A 20,750-nucleotide genomic window follows, 5' to 3' on the forward strand; every position below is an offset into this window, starting at 1 on the left:
CTTACGGTATGAAAAAGGTTGTAACTGCTGGGCCCCGTGTTCAGTGCTGGAAGATCACAGAGTTCAGAGATATCACAATGAAGGATATGATCTTTTATTTATTGTGATAGGAGATAAATGTTGATTCACTCCTTATTAACTAGAAAGAAAGCAGCAGAGCATGGGAATGGCATCTTTGGAATTTGCTATCAAAACATTAAGCAAGTCTGCTGGGAAAGTAATGGGCATCATCTTCTGAGATGCAGAAGGGTTCATTCTGATTGAATTTCTTGAACCTGGAGAAACTGTAAGTGCTCACGGTTAAGTTCACAAACTTCATAAATTCATGCACTGTGTTAAAAACACTCCAGATATATCATTCTTCAACAAGGTAATGAGCTCCATGGCTCTTCTCAATTCACCAAGGAGGAAATTGGAGAAATGGGGTATGAAGTTGTGCCATACCCTGCAAACATATCCAACACGGGATCCTCTATCACTTTCTTGATTACATGAAGGAACAGATGCCAAGGCCAACGATGTGAGGCCATGGAAGATATATAGAAAACAATTTGTCATGTCCGTGGCCTGTTGGAATGCAAGAGTATCTTCAAGCTTGCTCTTCAGTGGGAAATATGTGGACCAAACAAAAAAAATGGAGATTATGTTGAAAACCGACAAAAATCTATAGATTAAGGTGGTGTGCTTTTTCAATAATATCAAACCTTGGTTCATGAAAACAATGTTGTTCATTCGACACTTGCTTGTTCTCTTTCATTACTTATATTGACTTAATGGGTTCCAGTTTCTCCCACTGCGTTTGTCCTGTGTTTCTAATCTTTTACCACCTGTATTCATCTCTACCTCGGGCCCTTCCCTCTTCCAATGTTTACTTGGTTTTCTCCTTAGACCACACTTCCCGCATGATAACTGAAGATCTGTCTAAAGGGCCCCTCAGTGTATGATGAAGCACGCCCTTCTGATGAAGCTGGGAAGCAGAAACTAGTTCGTTAGTGACCGAGAAGAAATGAGTACAGAAGGATTGGGATTGATAGGAAGAGCTTGATAAAGTGAAGTTGACCGAGCTCAATAGCTGTAGTCGCTTAAATGCGACCCAGTATCCAGTATTCGGGAGATAGTAGGTTCGAACCCCACTGTCAGCAGCCCTGAAAATGGTTTTCCGTGGTTTCCCATTTTCACACCAGGCAAATGCTGGGGCTGTACCTTAATTAAGGCCACGACCGCTTCCTTCCCCACTCCTAGCCCTTCCCTGTCCCATCGTCGCCATAAGACCTATCTGTGTCGGTGCGACGTAAAGCAAAAAAGTGAAGTTGATTAAGTTTCTTCAGCATCTGGAGACCAGAACACAAAGGGTGTCTCAGTGCCTACAGTCCCCAGCAAAAGTAAAAATTCAATCTCCCATTATCAACAAGAGTCAATGTCAGATAAGCAAGACTATTGTATAAAGATACAATAAAATACATATTACTTAATATACATAATTCTTAATAATACATAACTTACATAATACATATTACTTTTGGCTGATATGGCCTTGTAATAATACATTACTGAAAAAAAAAATGCAACATCCTCAAGGACAAGGTCATTTTATTCACATGTGATAGGTAGTTCATTAATGCAGCAGAATACGATTACAAATTCAGACCAAATGAAACACACACCACAGATAAGGGAGCCTAAACAGTCGCATCAATGCACAATGGCAGCAATGTAAATGATCATTACGGTGCCAAATGGCATCCTGCAATAGACTGTCCCAAGCATCCTGAACCTTTTCATACATTTCAGCAAGGGTTCTTACATGCTCTGCAGAACAAATTCCTGCTTCATCATGTCCCATACGTGTTCAATTGGTGAGATATCCAGTGATCTTGCTGGCCAGGGCAGTTGTCGCACACCATGAAGACCACAATGCGTTGCAGCAGCTTTATGTGGACATGCAATGTCCTGTCAAAGAAATGGCTGTAGCATGGGGACAACAACCTGTGCAATGTAGTGGGCATTGGTTAAGTTACCCCACAGAAACATCAAGATGATGATGATGATGATGCTTGTTGTTTTAAGGGGCCTAACATTGAAGGTCATCGGCCCCACAGAAACATCAACTGTGACAGCGAATTGTAACTGATGGTCCCCCACACCATGAAGCCTCGTGTGGGACATCAGTGCCGTGGGCAAATGCACTCTGGAATAAGCCACTAACAAGTTCTACGCCGTACTCGTGTACGTCCATCACTTGCATACAGATAGAACCTACTCTCATCACTAAAGATAATAGGGTGCCATTTCCCTCTCCAGTAGACTCTTCACGACACCAGAGTAGCCGAGCTTGGCGGTGTCAGTGGTAGTCTGGGAAGACGTGCGTGATCGTAATACTCCTGCAAGCAGATGGTTCAAATTGGTCTTTGGTGACACAGCAGGAGCAATACGTGACCCAACTTCGTTCCTGGATGATATTTGGTCAGCGATCGCTGCTCGCACAATGCGTCGATCTTGACGTGTGCCTGTACCACACGGACGTCTGGAGCCTGATCTATGCACGTGGGAATGTTCCACACACCACTGCTGAAAGCAGACAGACCACGACACATCGTGCCCAACATGTGCAGCAATAAAATGGTATGTCCATCCAGCTTCTCACAGGCCTACAATGCGACCCGTTCAAATGGCTAGAATTGTACTCATTAGCGGGGCATAGTTGTATCCTAGAATGAATGTTGCAAACACTGTTCACCTCTAACCTCAGCAGTTACTGCCTGCAGAGTCATAACAGAGTGCGCATGAACAGGCCTCCTGACTGCCATCTGATCGTCGATGTCCGTGACACATGAATCACTACAACAACCACCCCTCATTATGCACACATTATACCCTAGTGCCACTGAACACAGTCCTTGAGGATGATGCATACTTTTTCCTGGTAATGTATTTAACATGGCTACTGATACAGGGCTGAAAGCAATGGGAAACGACAGCAGTAACTAACTACCGATGGCATGCAGCTCTCTTTACATGAATGATGTACTGATGATGGCTTCCTCCGGGTAAAATACTCCGGAGGTAAAATAGTTCCGCCCATATGGATCTCCAGGTGGGAACTACACGGGAGGAGGCAATCATAAGGAAGATGAATACTGACATTCTGCAAGTCGGAGCGTGGAATGTTAGGAGTTTGAATCGTTGTGATAGGTTAGAGAATCTTAAGAAGGAAATGGATAGATTAAAATTAGATGTAGTTGGTATAAGAGAAGTACATTGGCAGGAAGAGCAGGATTTTTGTCCAGGCAACTACATAATTAACCCCTATGCACCCAGTGGACTGGTACGCGCTCGAGCGCCTGGGCCAGGACTCCACAAGCGGACTGGTACGCTGGGATGCAAGGTCGCATATTGGAGACATTTGTGACATCTGTTGGCATTTTCTGGAAACATTTCTAATTGAAATCTGTTCTTGGTGTCTCAAAGTGTCACCAGAGTGCTCTGGTATGCAACTTTGGCAAAGATAATTGATTAAAATATCGATCGAGAAATCTGTATTCTGTTGTTGACAAGATGGCTGACTGAGAAGGAAGTTGCTTGCTCGCGCGAAATGCTCAGTAATAGCAAAATTCAAAGCATATTTGATGTTTTAGGCTCTGATTTCAGCAGTATTAGTGATCCTGTGCATGAATGAAAACGAAATATATCACTAGAGATCTTTCATGTAGTAATATCGTATGACATGGAATGCCGAATGAATTTTCTCCCGCCCCTCAAGATCTGATTGCGACTGCCGGATTTGAACCTACGATCTTGGTACCTGGATGTAAACACTTTACCACTGATCCTCAGACTGAATCTTAATAATAACAATAATAATACACCGAGAGACATACAAGTTCGTATTTGGGATATAGGTTCGAATCTCTTCATTCACTTACTCATGATTTGTTTCCCATTAATTCCTTATTTCCAAATCAGGCAAATGTTAGGCTCATGTCCTATTAGTTTCCTATTATTTCCTTATTTCAAATCAGGCAAATGTTAGGCTCGTGCCGTATAATTAAGGCCATAACACACACTAAAGAACTTCCGGGGTGAGATAAGGTAATGAAAAATTTAAGATTTCAAAGGGATTTTTTATGTTATATTTCTGTATTGTTCTGTTTTTGATGTCATGAGCAATAGTGTGGAATTTCTCAATAATATACAACAGGTCCTGTGATAATACGCGCAGTCGATCACCCACTATACTGTTTTAACCGAAAGCTTGCAACACCCAGGTTGCATACTAAAAAGTTGGCGGATTCCTAGCAATGTCAGAGCAAAGGGCGGGTGGATGCATATGGGTTAACACCACAAAATTAAACATGGGAAACACAGTAGTTGGTTTAATAATGATTTAGAAAATAAGGTAGCAGCTAAGCTACTATGACCAGCATAGTGAACAAATTATTGATGTTAAGATAGACACCAAGCTAATGCTCACCTCAATAGTGCAGATCTATACGCCTACTAGTTCAGCAGACGAAGAAATTGAAAGAATATATGAAAAGATAGAAGATTTAATACAATATGTAAAAGGTGAAGAGAATCTAATTGTGATGGGAGACTGGAATGCAGAGGTAGGCCAAGGAAGGGAATGTAATGCTGAAGGAGAATTTGGACTGGGATGAAGGAATGAAAGAGGAAGTCGGCTGGCTGAAATCTGCACCAATCATAATACAGTCCTCGCTAATACTTCGTTTCAACACCACAAATGGTGGTTGTACATGTGGACAAGATCTGGAGACACAAAAGTATCAAATACACGCAGACATTCAGAAACGATGTGTTGGATTGCAAGAACATCCCAGGAGCAGACGGCAAAAATATGAGAATGCAAAACATGAGGAGGGCAGAAAAGAATACAAGCGATTAAAGAATGAAGTAGATAGAAAGTGCAGGTCAGCTAGGGAAGATTGGCTGAAAGAGAAGTGCAAGGATGTTGAAGGTTATATGGTTGTAAGAAAGGTAGATGCTGCATTCACGAAAATCAAGGAAATCTTAGGAGAAACGTAAACTAGCTGTACGAATGTTAGCAGCTCAGATGGAAAACCACTTCTAGGAAAATAAGGCAAGGCAGAAAGAAGTAGATGATAAGGTTCTGTAACAAAAAGAAACTGTTGATGCCAATAAAATGAGAGACCCAAGTTGAGATCAGATTTGACAGAGCAGTTAGACATAAATAAGAACAAGGCACCTGGAATTGATGACTTACCTTCAAAGTACGCACTGCCTCAGAAGAAACCAGCATGGTGAGGATATTCTATTTAGTGTGAAACATGTACGATATAGGAGAAGTGCCATCCAGTTTTAAGCAGAATGTTGTTATACCTATTCCCACAAAAGGAGGTGCTGACAAGTGTGCAAAACTACCACACCATTAGTTTATTATTTCACACTTGCAAAACTTTAACACATGTTATTTACAAAAGAATGGAAAGACAAGTTGAAGCTGAACTGGGAGAAGATCAATTTGGCTTCAGAAGAAATGTAGGGACACTTGAAGCAATCCTGACTTTAAGTCTTGATCTTAGAGGAAGTAATTAAGAAAGACAAGCCTATGTAAATGGCATTATTCGATCCTGAAGATGATTGGGATTAGATACCAAGAAAGAAGAATGATCTACAATTTGTGCAAAATCAGTCTGTAGTGATAAGAAATGAATGGTATGACAAAAGCAACAATCCAGAGATAAGCGAGGAAAGGCTGCAGTTTGTCCCCTCTCCTTTTCAATGTTTACACAGAACAGGTGATAAAGGTAATCAAAGAGAAATTTGGAAAAGGGATCACAATCCAAGGAGAGGAAATCAAAACTCATGAGATTTGCTGATGATACTGTTATTCTTTCTGAGTCGGCAGAAGGTCTGGAGAAATTGCTGAATGGTATGGTACAGTCTTGGCGAAGGAGTACAAGATGAAAATAATTCCAAAATTAAGGTAATGGAGTGGCAGTCGAATGAAGTCTGGTGATGCAGGAAATATTAATTAGGAAATTAAGTCTTAAAGGAAGTAGATGAATATTGTTACTTGGGTAGCAGAATAACTAATGATGGCAGATGTAAACAGGACATAAAATGCAGACTAGGACAAGGAAGGAAAGTTTTTCTTAAGAAAAGGAATTTGTTCATTTCAAACACTGATAGAGGAATTAGAAAGACATTTTTGAGAACTTTCTTCTGGAGTGTGGCACTGTATGGAAGTGAACATGGACAATAACTACTAGCTCAGAAAGAAAGAGAATAGAAGCTTTTGAAACGTGGTGTTAAAAAAGAATGTTGAAGGTGAGATGAGTAGATTGGATCACAAATGACAAGATGCTGAATTGGACTGGTGAAAGGAGAACGATTTGGCAAAATTTGACAAGAAGAGACAGAATGATAGGGCACATCTTAAGATACCCAGGTCTTGTTCAGTAGATTTTGAGGGAAGTTTAGGCAGTAAAAACAGCAGGAGTAGAACAAGGTATGAATATGACAAACAGATTAGAGTAGATGTAGTAGTTACGTAGAAATGAAAAGTGTAGCATGGACAGCTGCATCTAACCGGAACCAGTCTATGGACTAACGACAAACAACAACATTACTTTCGTTAGTGCAAGAACAGGTTGGTGAATCTTAGTATGATAGGAAACCCAATACTCTTCTTATAGAACGGTACTGATGAAAGTTGTGGGTTTGAAGCACTAAGAGTCGGTTAAAATTTTGTAGAGAAAAGTGTACACAAAAATGATGTACTAAACACTTTACAAAGTTGTATCTGACTAAATATTTGAGAAATCTGTTAAATTTCTTTTCTATAAGACAAGGGCATGGAGCCAACAAAATAACTCGTAGGCGTAAATATGTATCCGTTTTTTAAAGTTCATTCATTTAACTAATGTAAGTATTAATAATTAAGCATTACATAATTTTTTTTTTTCTTTTTGCTATTTGCTTTACGTCACACCGACGTCCTATGACGACGAATTACATAATCTTATCTCAATTGAAGGTTCAAAGCATTTAAAGATAACACTGACCACTGTATCATTAAATTGGTAAAGCAGCTTGATTTGTTCCAAGTGATTTCCAACAAAAGAGTAGCATTACAAAAATGTTGCAAAGTTTGGGCTGGGAAGACTTGAGAGAAAGGAGGCGAGCTGCTCGACTAAGTGGTATGCTCTGAGCTGTCAGTGGAGAGATGGGGTGGAATGACATTAGTAGGCGAATAAGTTTGAGTGGTGTCTTTAAAAGTAGGAAATATCAAAATATGAAGATAAAGGTGGGATTCATGAGGACAAATTGGGGCAAATATTCGTTTATATAGGAAGGGGAGTTCAGGATTGTAATAACTTACCTAGGGAAATGTTCAATAAATTTCCAATTTCTTTGAAATCATTTAAGAAAAGGCTAGGAAACCAACAAATAGGGAATCTGCCACCTGGGTGACTGCCCTATATGCAGATCAGCAGTGACCGATGATGAAATATGGTTATGTGCTGAAACTTACCATAGAATTCAGTGGAGGAGGAGAAGCAGTTGAAGACTGTCAAGATATCGATGGACCACTTATCACACATGTACGCAAAGTGTAAAATTTTATGTATAAAAATGCATGAATCTCTCAATTCTAAAAACAATTATGAAAATTATTCTTCTAGAATATTTCCACTACATAAATATTTATTGGTGAAAAATGCTAAGTGAAATGACAGATTCTTGGAGATTATTCCACGGTCCGGTGATTGAAAAACTGCCATAGAACTTACGTTTTACAGATTTCTGTGAAGTTTGCAAATGATGTCTTCTTAGTTCCAATCCGAACCACTTGTGGAGGTCTCATGACAAATTTCTGCTTTTTACCAGCTACCATATCAGGATTCTTATCTCTCATAATTTCAAAGACTCTCGTCAGTAATTCCTCGTATGTGTAGTCTCGATCCTGACCAGACCAGGCCGACTGGGTATCTTCCACTGAGAGCAAAAGAGAAGTCATTTAGAGAAATCATTCAAAGCTGAAGCACAAATTCAAATGATATTTCTACATGTACTGAGCAAAACTCTTTCAAAAAACCTAAACAAACTCCAACAGATACAAAGTAACCCAACACACTTGTTTATGTTGGTAACAAATGTCTTAGCATTAAAACTACACTTTTTTAGTCATAACTAGGGAGCAGATTTCTATCTTATTACATTTTTAACTCTGTTTTAACATAATTTACAAAGTTAATCATTCCTATTGTGCTTCCCCAAGTGTACAAACCTAATCTTATTTCACACAGAAAACATTTTCACAATTTAAAAAAATTTAAATATATATTTTAAGAAAATCCATAAGCACATAAATCGGCAATATTCGTTACTCAAAAAATATAAAATGCTTCTGTATTATAAAATGATGCTCTTATTCACAACCTGTGCTTATGGTATTGTTTTTAACATTGTACTGAATGCCATATTTCTGAATGTTGTGGTTATTTATGGACTTCCTTCTGGAAGTTTGAGGACTTGCTGGTCACTGGCTACGTTGTTACCTTCACACAGAGATTTTATTTGCTGCATGAGCCCTTTCCCTCTATGATTGAGTTAACTCGCTGGTACTAGTCAGCCTACTTGGGTTTTGTTTATACATGGAGAATAATTTATGACTTTGTAGTGGAGTAGCAAAGCATAGGAGCACATAGAAGCATTGTCATCGAGCACAGTGCCTGCAACAGCAAGTAGACGTAATCATCTGAAAGAAATGGCATGATTACTCCTATAGAAATTAAACGAAACTGAATTCTCCAGCTATATACATGCTCAGGACAAATAAATAAATAAATAAATAAATAAATAAATAAATAAATAAATAAATAAATAAATAAATAAATAAATAAATAAATAAATAAATAAATAAATAAATAAATAAATAAAACAACTAGTAAATGAAACTTAACTCACCACTGAATGAGTCTGGTAAGATTGTAAATGTAATATTTTTTTGCATTAGGTGCTGACGAATGTGAAATATCAGTTTCCTGAACTACTCTTCGAAGTTACTTATGTGGACTGACTGGCATTCTTGCCTGTTTATCTTCTACATCTTCTGTGCGAGAGCTATTCTCCTTCCCTGTTTTTCTTATTTGTTGCGGAACCAGTACTATGGCACTTGTGAACGAGTTGCTGCATGTAACGTGGTGATGGTTCTGTATAACTGGTAAACTGTCTTCGGAAATTTCTATGGCACCTTTTAATTGGTTTGCTCTTCTTGTGCAAATAGCACTCAACCAAAGATATTCTCTGTGCTGTAATGTACTTAACCATCACAATAATAACCCTAGCAACACACGTTCAAAGTCCAATAGTTACTAATCTGTATCTCAAATAATTTGAGAGATAAAGTAAATACCAAAAAAAAAGTTGTAAATGCGATGGTACTGTCTATCTTTTGGTAAGGCATTAAAAAGACTTTACATATGTTAAGTAATATTATTTCCAAGTAAAAGTTATTTACATCATCTAAACGCGTTTATCTTCACTTTTAAAAAGCTGTTTAGTTTCAATTTATAATAGGGATGTACCGAAACACTACCGATAGATGTCTCATGAGTGGTACACGGTATGCGCTTGTTGATAGTCATTTGTTCCTCTACCTTTTTAATGGATGTTGGCTAGTTAATTGATGAAGATTAAGTTTTAATATATCGCAATGACTGAAAAGAAAACAAGAAAACTGTTTTGCCGGACTATTGCACTATTCCAATGTTCCAAAATTAAGGTAAATCGTATTCATACCATCAATTTTCTAAGGAGGAGCCCTTTCGTAAAAAGTGGTTGCATGCGGCGCTTCGTAGACAGGACCTAAAAAATAAAGAGTGTGACCCATAATATCAATGTCTGCTGAAAGCATTTTGCAGTTGAAGATATTGTCATTGCTGAAAGGAGTGAATGAGAATTAATTCTAATTAAGAAGTAATTTTATAATAAGTTAGAGATGTTTTCGGACGTTAGAGAGCTGGCCTTCTGAGCACAACTTCGCATGTTCGATCCTGGCTTTGTCCGGTGGTATTTGAAGATGCTCAAATACGTCTGCCTTGTGTCAGCAGATTTACTGGCACGTAAAAGAACTCCTGCAGGACAAAATACCAGCACCTTGGTTTCTCCGTGTACTCCAGTTTTCCTTGTCATCGCTCATTTCAGTAACACTAATTTCATATCATTTGTCAGCCATTAATTATTGCCCCAGAGGAGTGTGACAGGGTTCTGCAGTTGGCACAATGTCTATGCTAGCCACTAGATAGGGTCTCGAAACAGGCTGAGGATTTTCATTTTCAGTATTATTCCATAATTTTAGGTGAAAGGCGACGACCTTAAATACTGAAGGTACAGCATTGTCCTTAACGGAGTGGCACCAGCACCTTAGAAATAATCCCGAGAGCAAGAAGATTTAGAAGTAGGGTAGCAGCCATAACATCGTGTGCGGTGGTGTACTATGAACAACAGGGTGACCTATAACTTGACACTAGATCACTATCAATTCCAGACTTCCTGAACACAAAATAATCCATCACTTCCAAATTTAAAATATTTATGTCTTATGACCTGAAACAAGGTCTTGAAACTCGTGCGGTGAAGGGAAATTAAATTCAGTAGTACTGGATGTAGCCTCTAGTACTGCCGTCGTACCAATATCGTGCTTTATGTACCATATTAAAGAATTCAATCTTAACAAAAACACTAAAAGCAAAGGTTGCTACTTTTAGTCCTTCCCTTTCAGTCAACTTGCTTCTATCCGAAAAATTTTCCGCCCTTTTCCTTCAGTTCCGCTTTCAAATCCGCAAGCATCATTGCACCTATATTATTTCCCATCTCTTTCAAAATATCAGCAGAATATGGTAACTTCATTTTCATGCATTTAAAATAACAGTTTCTTTTGGATTATCATAAATTTAGAAACACTCCACATAAGTCTCATGTAAAACAAACAAGAAGCGGAATGCGTATACCGGGTATTACCATTACGCTATTACGCTGCCTAGAGGACAAGTTTTGCATGATACATCCCTACTGATACTTGTGCATTGAAGTGCCTTTTGAGAGGCATCAGAAAAGCCATTAGAGTATTCAGTAGCGGCTCATTTAGCTAATATACAACCCATGTGCTTTCTGTTTACTGCAGTGTTCTGGGTGTTATTGGCGCTCTAGTGACTTCGCATATTACGAGTTTTTTCGTGCTAATATTCAGTAATATATTATTAAAGTTGGTAGTCAGTCTTGTCGTGGTGTTTAGGATTTGTTTTAATTTACGTTTACATAACCTTTGTTGAGGTTCCATGTGGACTGAAGCATAAGGGAAAAGCATTGAGAAGTGGAGAAAAACTGTGTGTTCTCAACGTTTTTAAGAAGTTTAGTGATGCAAATCCTGGTAGTACTCTCGAAAATGTAATGAGGTTAGTAACCGCAACGGCTGGCATTTCTAGGACTAGTATTTATCGTGCTAGAAAGGAACTTAAAACTGTACGAATAATCGCTTCACCGAAAAAAGGTTGGAATAAAATGAAGTGAACAAGTATGATTGTTTCACTCAGGACACAATTCGGCAAAAAATTCACGAGTTTTTCTTTAGAAGTGAAATACCAACAATCGACAAGATCTTAAGAGTCTGCGGAGAGGGATGAAACTTTGCCTTCGTTTTCGTGTGCAACGCTTCATAGGCTTTTAAAAACTTTTAAGTTTCAAATTTATGTTGCATTCTTGACGGGATTATCAAGAGGCTTAAAGAATCCTTCGGGGAAACGCTCGATAATTATGCGTTATAAGCAATGAGACAGTTTTGGGGAAAGAGGATTACTGTGTTTTGAATCTAACTCCACGAAAGACTGTCACAAAGAAATGAATGGAGATTTATTTGAAGAATGGTTTGTGAAGGTTCTTACTCGTCTTGAAGCCAATGCGGTAAATGTTATGGACAATGAGTCTTACCATTCGGTTAAATGCCCAATCAATCATGGAGAAAGGGAGATATAATTAAGTTTCTGGATGGGAAGGGAATCAATTACAAACCGAACAGTGTCAAGTTGGAGCTACTTAATATCATCCCACAGCATATTCAGGACTCGTGTGGCACGTATCAAGTAGATGATATTTCATTGGAATCGGTAAGGCAAGTTTTCAGGTTACCATTGTACCGTTGTTCTTTAAATCCAGTTGAAAGTGTGTGGAGCCAAGTTAAGGGTCAAGCGGCTAGGAACAACAAAACTTTCACCCTTGCAGAAGTAAGAAAACTACTGCTGGAAGGGATTGAACTAGCGACTCCTCAAAGTTGGGAAATGTGTGTAAAGCAAGTCATAGAGACGGAAGAAAAACTAATGAGGGGTATAGACCCGTTCGTAGACATCTATTTCCCATAAGGAATACGTTTAGTAGCACCATATTTTAATACAATGCAGTACTTGGTATACTTATTGGTATACCTCTTGAATGCGAGTGGCTATATGAAATTTAAAGCTGGATATTTTTAACATTTTATAAAATATTTTGGGTTTTTTAGAACATACAAAATTACATTTTCCACATTTTTAGCACATAAAAACCCGCTCCCTAGTTATAACTGTTTGAAATGATCACACCCTTCAACACGGAGGACTACATACCATACTGTAACACCCTTCATACATGAAACCACTACAATACTAAGGTACAGAATACAGTCTTACCAGGTTCAGGATACTTTTCCACCTCAGTGCAGCATGTTAGAAGAAAGAAAAGAGATAATAATAAGACATTGCAAAAGGCAAGAAATTTCCTTGTAAAAGCTGAAAAATGATAGCATTATTCTGTCTCAATGGATTAACAAAAAGGGCAATATGGAATTGCTTATTTCATGTGAAACAATACATATTCAAAGAGAACCTAGTAAAAATAACAACATTACAGCTTGCACAGTAAAATTTTTGGAATAACATAATTAACCCGTCAACGCCGTGTAGTATTGTATGGTACCAGTGCACCTTACTTTAGATTCTCTCACATTGATCATTACTCGCACCATAATTCTGGTAATTCAAATTCACATTGTTGAGATGATACTCCCTACAAGGCCTGAAATCAACAGAGGATTTTACATGAGAGTGTGTGAGACGACAATGACTTGAAATTTCAGATCATGTACAGAGGAATAAAAATGATTGCTCATCTAAGGTAAGTTGCTTTATTTTGTTTATTATCTTGAAATATCAATCCACGACTTGAGTAACAAGCAATTGGTCAGCTATTCTGTGTTTGCCATTTTCTGTTATACATGTTAATGAATAAGAGGATACTGATTCTGAAGCCACATACATTGAAGCACAGGAATCTAATTTATTATCTGATGAAGATTCAACCGAGGAAGATGAACGGGGTCTCACACATAACCTTATGGGATGTCAATTCCAAGCACCAGCTGAAGTAGTGCTGAAGCAACAAATTCCACACAGCAGTAGGGAATCTATGTCTTATAATGATTCACGGTCCGTGAAGAGAGCAAAATCATCACATCCCCCACCAGCTACCGGGATGGCGGATGACTTAGTTTTCACAACAGTCCACTTCCCTAGTGTGAATGTTTCCGCTTTTCAAAATATGACGCCGACCTAAATATCTGAGGTTTTTAGATAATGCAATTGTGAATTTCTTGTGCTCTGGAACCTGCACGTATGCGGGTTTTAAAAATGACGATGATCCTAAAGTAACCCCAGAAGAAATGAAAATATTTGTTGCCATTTTACTACTAAATGGCTACGTGCAAGTGTCTGGGAAAAGACAATATTGGGAGAATGCGGCTGACATTTACAATGAGATGGTCAGCAGTGCCATGCATTGAGAACGCTTTCTTCAAATACAGTAATGAGATTCATTCATTGTGCAGATAACACTATGGCTGCAGATGACAAAATGTGGAAAATATTGATAAATATCGCAGAAAAAATTGTCGTCAGTATTTTAGAGCGGAACAGGACTTGGCCTAACACAAGAGCATGGTACCATACTATGGGAAACGCAGGTGCAAGCAGTTCATAACGGGGAAGCCAATCAGATTTGGCTTCAAAGTATGGTGTCCAAACACAGTTGCTGGATACTTGAGTCTTTTCAAGTTTATCAAGGAAATGAAAAAATCCTTTTGTGCATACACAGTATCTACGATGGGCCAGCTACCTGATATAGTTCAACACTTGCCCTGTAGAATTTACTGTTCACCGGTTTGAAATTAGTGAATCACCTTCATGCTCAAGGATACGGGTTTGCTGGATCCATTTGAGAAAATAGAGTCCCAAAAGACTGTCCATCGACTTCTTCCACTGAAATAAAGAAAAAGAAAGTAGGAACATTCAACTACACTACAAGTAAAGAAGAAGGGATAATTGTTGCACGCGGTTGTTACTGTGGTATCATCCTGCCATTGTGTACAAACTGTGTTCAGGCTGAGAAGAAAATAAACTAAAGGAGTGATTTACATGCTAACATGAATACTCATAGCTGAGTGACAACCTTACTTTGATAAAATGTGGAAATTAAGACCTTTGATGAATATCGTAGAAAAAAAATAGTATTTTACAACGGAACAGGACTTGGCCTACGATTGCATGGTACCATACGGGTACATTGTGCAATTTAGCATTAACATGTTTCACATAAGGGGTAGTATAACTTCTTTCAGTCTGATCAATGTAACTAGCTTCACAATATATGCACTTTAACTTGTAGATTCTGGAGTTCGAAAATTTATTATTATATTAATCCTGTGTGGACTGTGAAACAAAGTGGAATTTGTGTTGGTAGTTTCAAATGCTATATAGTAAATAATTTGTTTGAATAAGTTAATGATTTGAAAAATGTTTTCATTATTATACATACAAATGATGTAATTTTTCTTTTTCCTTAAGAGTCTCTGATAAGCGTAGTACGTGGTTTGATATTTACTTTGTACATAATTTTATCAATAAAACTTCTTTTAAAACCATTGCTGGCAGCTATTGTATATATTGTGTTGACCTCTTTTTTTGAAATTTTTATTGGCAGAGGGATATTGAAAGCTCTTTGGATCAAACTAAACAAAGTTGCTCGTTTTTGAGATCCAGATTGGAGAGAATCTTACTTTATAGTATCAACAGTTTGTATTGGCTTCCTATAAACGTCAAAGGCAAGTATTTTGTTATTTCTAGTTACAGTAATGTCCAAAAAATTTATTTGTTGACCTCAGATTCTAATATAAATTTTATGAAGAGGTCTATTGAGTTGCTCTAAAATTCAATCACTACCATTAACTTGATCGATTATTGCAAAAACAACATTGACAAATCTAACCCAAATGAAGAGTCCTTCAAATGTTATCTAAGTTTTTTCAAATTGCTGATGTAAATCTCTGCCAGAATACCTGAAGCTGGAACCCCCATAGAGAGGCCTTCTTGTTGGTATATGGTGTTGAAGGTGTTTTTAAAAGAAAAATAATTGTTGGATAAAACAAATGTCAAAATAATCACATATACATCAATTTCCTGTCCAGTTAGTGTACTGTGAATGTGTAGGTTGTTTTTGACAAGATTAAAGGCGTCTTTTTTAAAAAATGCTATTCGTTTGGAGCGTCGACCTATAGAGATCTTTTGCCCCTACAGGAATATCCAAATACATGTTAGTTATGTCAAATGAGTGTGGTATGGCTTCAATTCAAAGCGTTTGGAAATGTTGCAACAAACATTTGTTTATTCATTGATTGGCTAAACAAAAGAAAGAGTTATATTATTTCAGTTCTTAGATATATGTAAATGAGATCAACTTAAATAATCGCTGAAGGAAATGTATTATGTTCCCAAAACATGTTCAATGAATAAATGGTTTTCAATCATAAAAGTGGACTGATATTAAAATATTGCAATTAATATTTCCACAGCATGTGATTTTTTCTCAGTTAGAATATTCTTATCTGTAATAAGTTTAGACTTACGCACCGTCCTCGCCAGACAATCTTTAAACAGATTATCATTTATCACTAAAAATAACATCTTACAAAGAATCTCTAATTAAAAAATAAAAATACCAGTATAATAGGCAGACCATTACCCATTAAATAATCCAGGCGTAGTTTTAAAAAGTAATCGCAATACGAGAAATAATAATAATAATAATAATAATAATAATAAGCCTGTCTAATAATGATAGCAACTTCAAGCGTCCGTGGCCTTAATTAAGGTACTGCCCCAGTATTTGCCTGGTGTGAAAATGGGAAACCACGGAAAACCATCTTCAGCGCGGCCGACAGTGGGGTTCGAACCCACTATCTCCCGAATACTGGTAATGGCCACTGGTAAGGGAACACAAGGGGTGAAACACCCAAAGGGGAAGTACAGCATGTCATAGACCTGACCAGGATGGGAGAGTGACATAATACAGGGCAGTGGACTCGCCGCCATTCGGATTTACACCAATGAAGGCAGGACTTCATTAAGATAAGTTCCACATATCAAATTCATAGGTGTTTGGACAGAAATAAATATTTCCAAATACTAAACCTCCGTGGCTCAGGGGGCAGCGCGCTGGCCTCTCATCGCTGGGTTCCGTGGTTCAAATCCCGGTCACTCCATGTGAGATTTGTGCTGGACAATCCAGAGGTGGGACAGGTTTTCCTCTGGGTACTCCGGTTTTCCCTGTCATCTTTCATTCCAGCATCACTCTCCAATATCATTTCATTAATCATTGCCCCATAGGAATGCGACAGGGTTCGGCAGCCGGCACAATTTCCACCCTCACTGCTAGGAGGGGGCTTCATTCATTCCATTCCTGACCCGGTCAAATGAATGGAAACAGGCTGTGGATTTTAATTTTAATTTCATTTCCAAATATTGAATGTGACTTGATAGAATCTGATGACATCTTTTAAGAACGCAACATATCATTCTTTGTTTACTAGTGTGTACCTTTCTTCTTGTTTAATAACGTGTTCTTTTTTACAGGTATATTATAGCGTAATATTTATATTTAACTTGAGTGTTTGACTGACAGAAAAAGCTTAATGGCGGCAGTGAGTGTGTGATATATTAAGTGAAGTGACGAAAAAAACAAATTTATGTGAGTAATATCCACAATTCTTCAGGAATATACTGCAGATCAGTAACATCAATAACTCAGGAAACCATTAAAACAAAATCTAATTAACACTCAAACAGCTACAACTAAATAAATAAGATAAACAACATCATGGTGTTCGTGTGCTCCCCGTGTGGCAAGAAAATAAAAAACAATCAACAGGCTGTAGGCTGTGATGGTAAATGCGAACGTTGGTTCCACGTAACATGTGTAAAAATGAACAAAGAAACTCTCCAAAACTTCCGTAAGGAAGAACAATTCCAATGGTCGTGTAAACGTGAAGACTGCATTGCACAACCTAACATAAATGAGGTTATGGCGAACTTCTCCAAACAACTGGAAGAGTCCCTCAAAGTGCTAACGGAAGAAAACAAAGAATTACAGAAATTAGCGACCTTTCTTTCCGAAAAATATGACGACCTCAAGAAAGAACTAGACACTTTGAGGAAAGATAAGAAAAATGCGGAAATTGCGACAACGGCAGCCGTGAACGAGCTAGAAGACTTGAAGCAGTATCAACGCAAAAACAATTTACTAGTGTATGGAGTTCCTGCTGAAAAGGATGAAAAAGTGTTCCAGAAAGTAACTGAAGTTAGCAAGGCGCTGGGAGTCGATATAAAGCCCGAAGATATTGACGCTGCACACAGACTTCCATCCACGAAACCTGGACCACAACCTATCATCGTGAAGTTTGTTAATCGATGGAAGAAAGAAGAAATCCTCAGTAGCAGACGACAAAAAAGGACACTAAAAACGAACGAAATCGGATATAGCTCGGTAAATAACATCTATATCAACGAGCACTTAACGCCTAGGAATGAGACCCTCGCCAAAAAATGCCGCGAGCTACGGCAACAGGGGAAAATATTTGGCACATGGGTCAGGGACTGTAAAGTGTATATCCGTAAGTTCCAGGACGGTCCTTCGAGGCTAGTGGCAAACCCTGAAGTTCTGCATGAACTTGCTCACTCCAGCTGATCTGGAAACAACGAGGTAACCTTTCCTTGTGTTGTGCCCGCTTCAATTCCAAGCTTTCTTTTCTTAATTTCAAATTTTTGTCCTTACATAACCAAACCTGGATCCTGAAAACAAATTTCTTGAAGTACACGAATTTAAATGTGAAACCCTATATAATTATATTAAAGATAGAGTTTCAGAAAGTAGATCATGTGAATTGAAAGGCCTACACATAAATGCACAAAGCATGAAAAATAAATTTGATAATATACAAATTATCTTAGATCAGATTAAAGAAGTAGATATCCTTGCAATCTCCGAAAATTGGTTAACCAACAAACTAACCCACGCTTTTGAAATAAAAAACTACACTTCTCATCATGTGGTAAGAGAGCAGATAGGTGGGGGTGTTTCACTTTATGTTTCAAACAAATGGAAAAGCAATGTCATAAATGAAATAAATAAATCTCATAGCATACTGCAAGTCATGATTACGAAAGGAAATCAAAGATATGAAATCATTACCATTTATAACCCACAGGATAGCAACTCACCAAGTTTTTTGTTTGATCTAGAAAATATCCTAAATAGCAGTTCAGGGCATACTTCAATAATACTTGGAGATACAAATATAGACTTGCTTTCTACCTCCAGAAACAGAACTTTGTATGACAATTTAATAACAACTTACGGCTATATAACATGTAATAACAAATACCCAACTAGAGTAACAAAAACAACCTCCTCATTAATTGATCACATACTTGTCACAAATAGTAGTAAAAAATGTCATGTATTCAATATAACAAATAACTTAAGTGATCACTACCTACTGGTATGTGAAATTTCTAGTGAAAAAGCAGTTCCAGTAGTACCGATAATTAAAGATAGTGGTAAGCAATTTGTAAATTACAACAAATTAAATCAGTATATCCTACAAAATAATTTTAAATGTGAGGAAATGGATATAAACACTTATTATAATAAATTTATTGAGTATATTAGCACAGGAATTGAAACCAGCTCAATTTCAATAAAAAGGAAGAACCCCAAAGACATTCCCCTAAAACCTTGGGTTACCCAAGAATTACTAACACTGATTCACATCAAAGACTCACTGTTTTCAAAAACTAAAGTTAAAAACCCCTCTGCAGAAGTAATTGAAGAATACAAAAGAATCAGTAATAAAATAACCAAATTGAAGAGAGAGTTACAAAAAAGGTATTATGAACACAAATTACAGAATTGCAAAAACCAAAAAGAAACATGGTATGTAGTCAATGAAGTGTTAAATAGGAAGCCTGGACATAAACATGAAATCAGCCATCTGGTGGTAAATGATGTCAGCATTACAAACACAGAGGACATATGCAATAACCTAAATGAACTATACGTTAATGTAGCTGAAAATATAAGAAAAGGTCTTCCTGAAGATGAGCAAGTTCATGGCAGCACAACAGCCGAAAGTCAAACTAATAGTATTTTCATGTCTCCTACTGATGAATGTGAAGTGCTCAAAATTATCACTTCTCTAAAAAATAAAAATAATTTATCTGAAGATAAAATAACCAATGTCATGTTAAAAACCTGTGTTGAAAGTTTAGTGCCATATATTGTGGAAATTATTAACCGTTCAATTCTCAGTGGAGAAATACCCCAATTACTCAAATGTGCCAGAATTGTACCTATCTTTAAATCAGGAGATAACACAGATCCATCCAATTACAGACCAATTAGTATATTATCTGCAATTGGAAAACTCATAGAAATGGTAGTAAAAATTAGATTGGTAAATTTTCTGTGTAAAACTAATTACTTTTCCAATAATCAATATGCGTTTCTCCCAAATAGAGGAACTGATAATGCTGTATTTGATACAGTAATAGATGTTCAAAAGACCTTAGATGAAAATAAATTAGCAGCAGGGCTACTCATAGATCTTAAAAAAGCATTTGACCTGGTTGACCACAAAATACTTCTGAACAAGTTAAAATTAGCAGGAATTAGAGGTTTAGCACACAAATGGTTCCAAAATTATTTATCAAATCGAACACAATATGTGATGATTAACGATACTAAAAGTTTTAAGCAGCAGACAAAAACGGGAATACCGCAGGGCTCAGTACTAGGTCCAATTCTATTTCTGATTTATATTAATGACATACAATCTCTAACACTAAAGGGGAAATGTAAAGTATTTGCTGATGATATCTTAATAACTTACAAAGGACTATGTGAAACGCGAATTATGGAAGACATAAATTGTGACTTGGACAAGTTATCGGACTGGGCTTTATCTAAAAAAATGATCATAAATGTGACTAAAACAAAATACCTAATCTTTCATAAAACAGCCCATAAGATAACAGCGGCTAACACTGTTATCCTAAAGGACCAAGTAATAGAGCGAGTCAACTCAGCTAAGTATCTTGGTATAATATTAGACTCAACACTTTCCTGGAAAAGCCATATTGATTATGTAATCAGCATAATTACCCCTTTGATAGGAATAATGCACAGATTAAGATACAGTAATTTTTCTCATCAACAATTGAAGTGTATATATTATGCAATGATCCACCCACATCTAACATACGCAAGCTTTATTTGGGGAAGATGTAGGAAAGATTACATTAATAATTTGGAAATCCTACAAAAAAGAGCCATCAAAATCATGTATG

The 20,750-nt window shown here is 37.3% G+C and overlaps 1 protein-coding gene across 1 annotated transcript in view; it reads right to left on the reverse strand.

Moving 5' to 3' along the window:
• Positions 1–20,750, reverse strand: part of eIF2beta (eukaryotic translation initiation factor 2 subunit beta) — a 119,324-nt gene that overhangs the window by 34,362 nt on the left and 64,212 nt on the right. Inside the window, exon 5 of the mRNA XM_067159744.2 lies at positions 7,776–7,980. Within this exon, the coding sequence (XP_067015845.1) occupies positions 7,776–7,980 (205 nt within the window). The remainder of the gene's footprint in view (positions 1–7,775; positions 7,981–20,750) is intronic.

Source organism: Anabrus simplex, chromosome 1, assembly GCF_040414725.1.
Source record: "Anabrus simplex isolate iqAnaSimp1 chromosome 1, ASM4041472v1, whole genome shotgun sequence".
Lineage (NCBI taxonomy): Eukaryota > Metazoa > Arthropoda > Insecta > Orthoptera > Tettigoniidae > Anabrus > Anabrus simplex.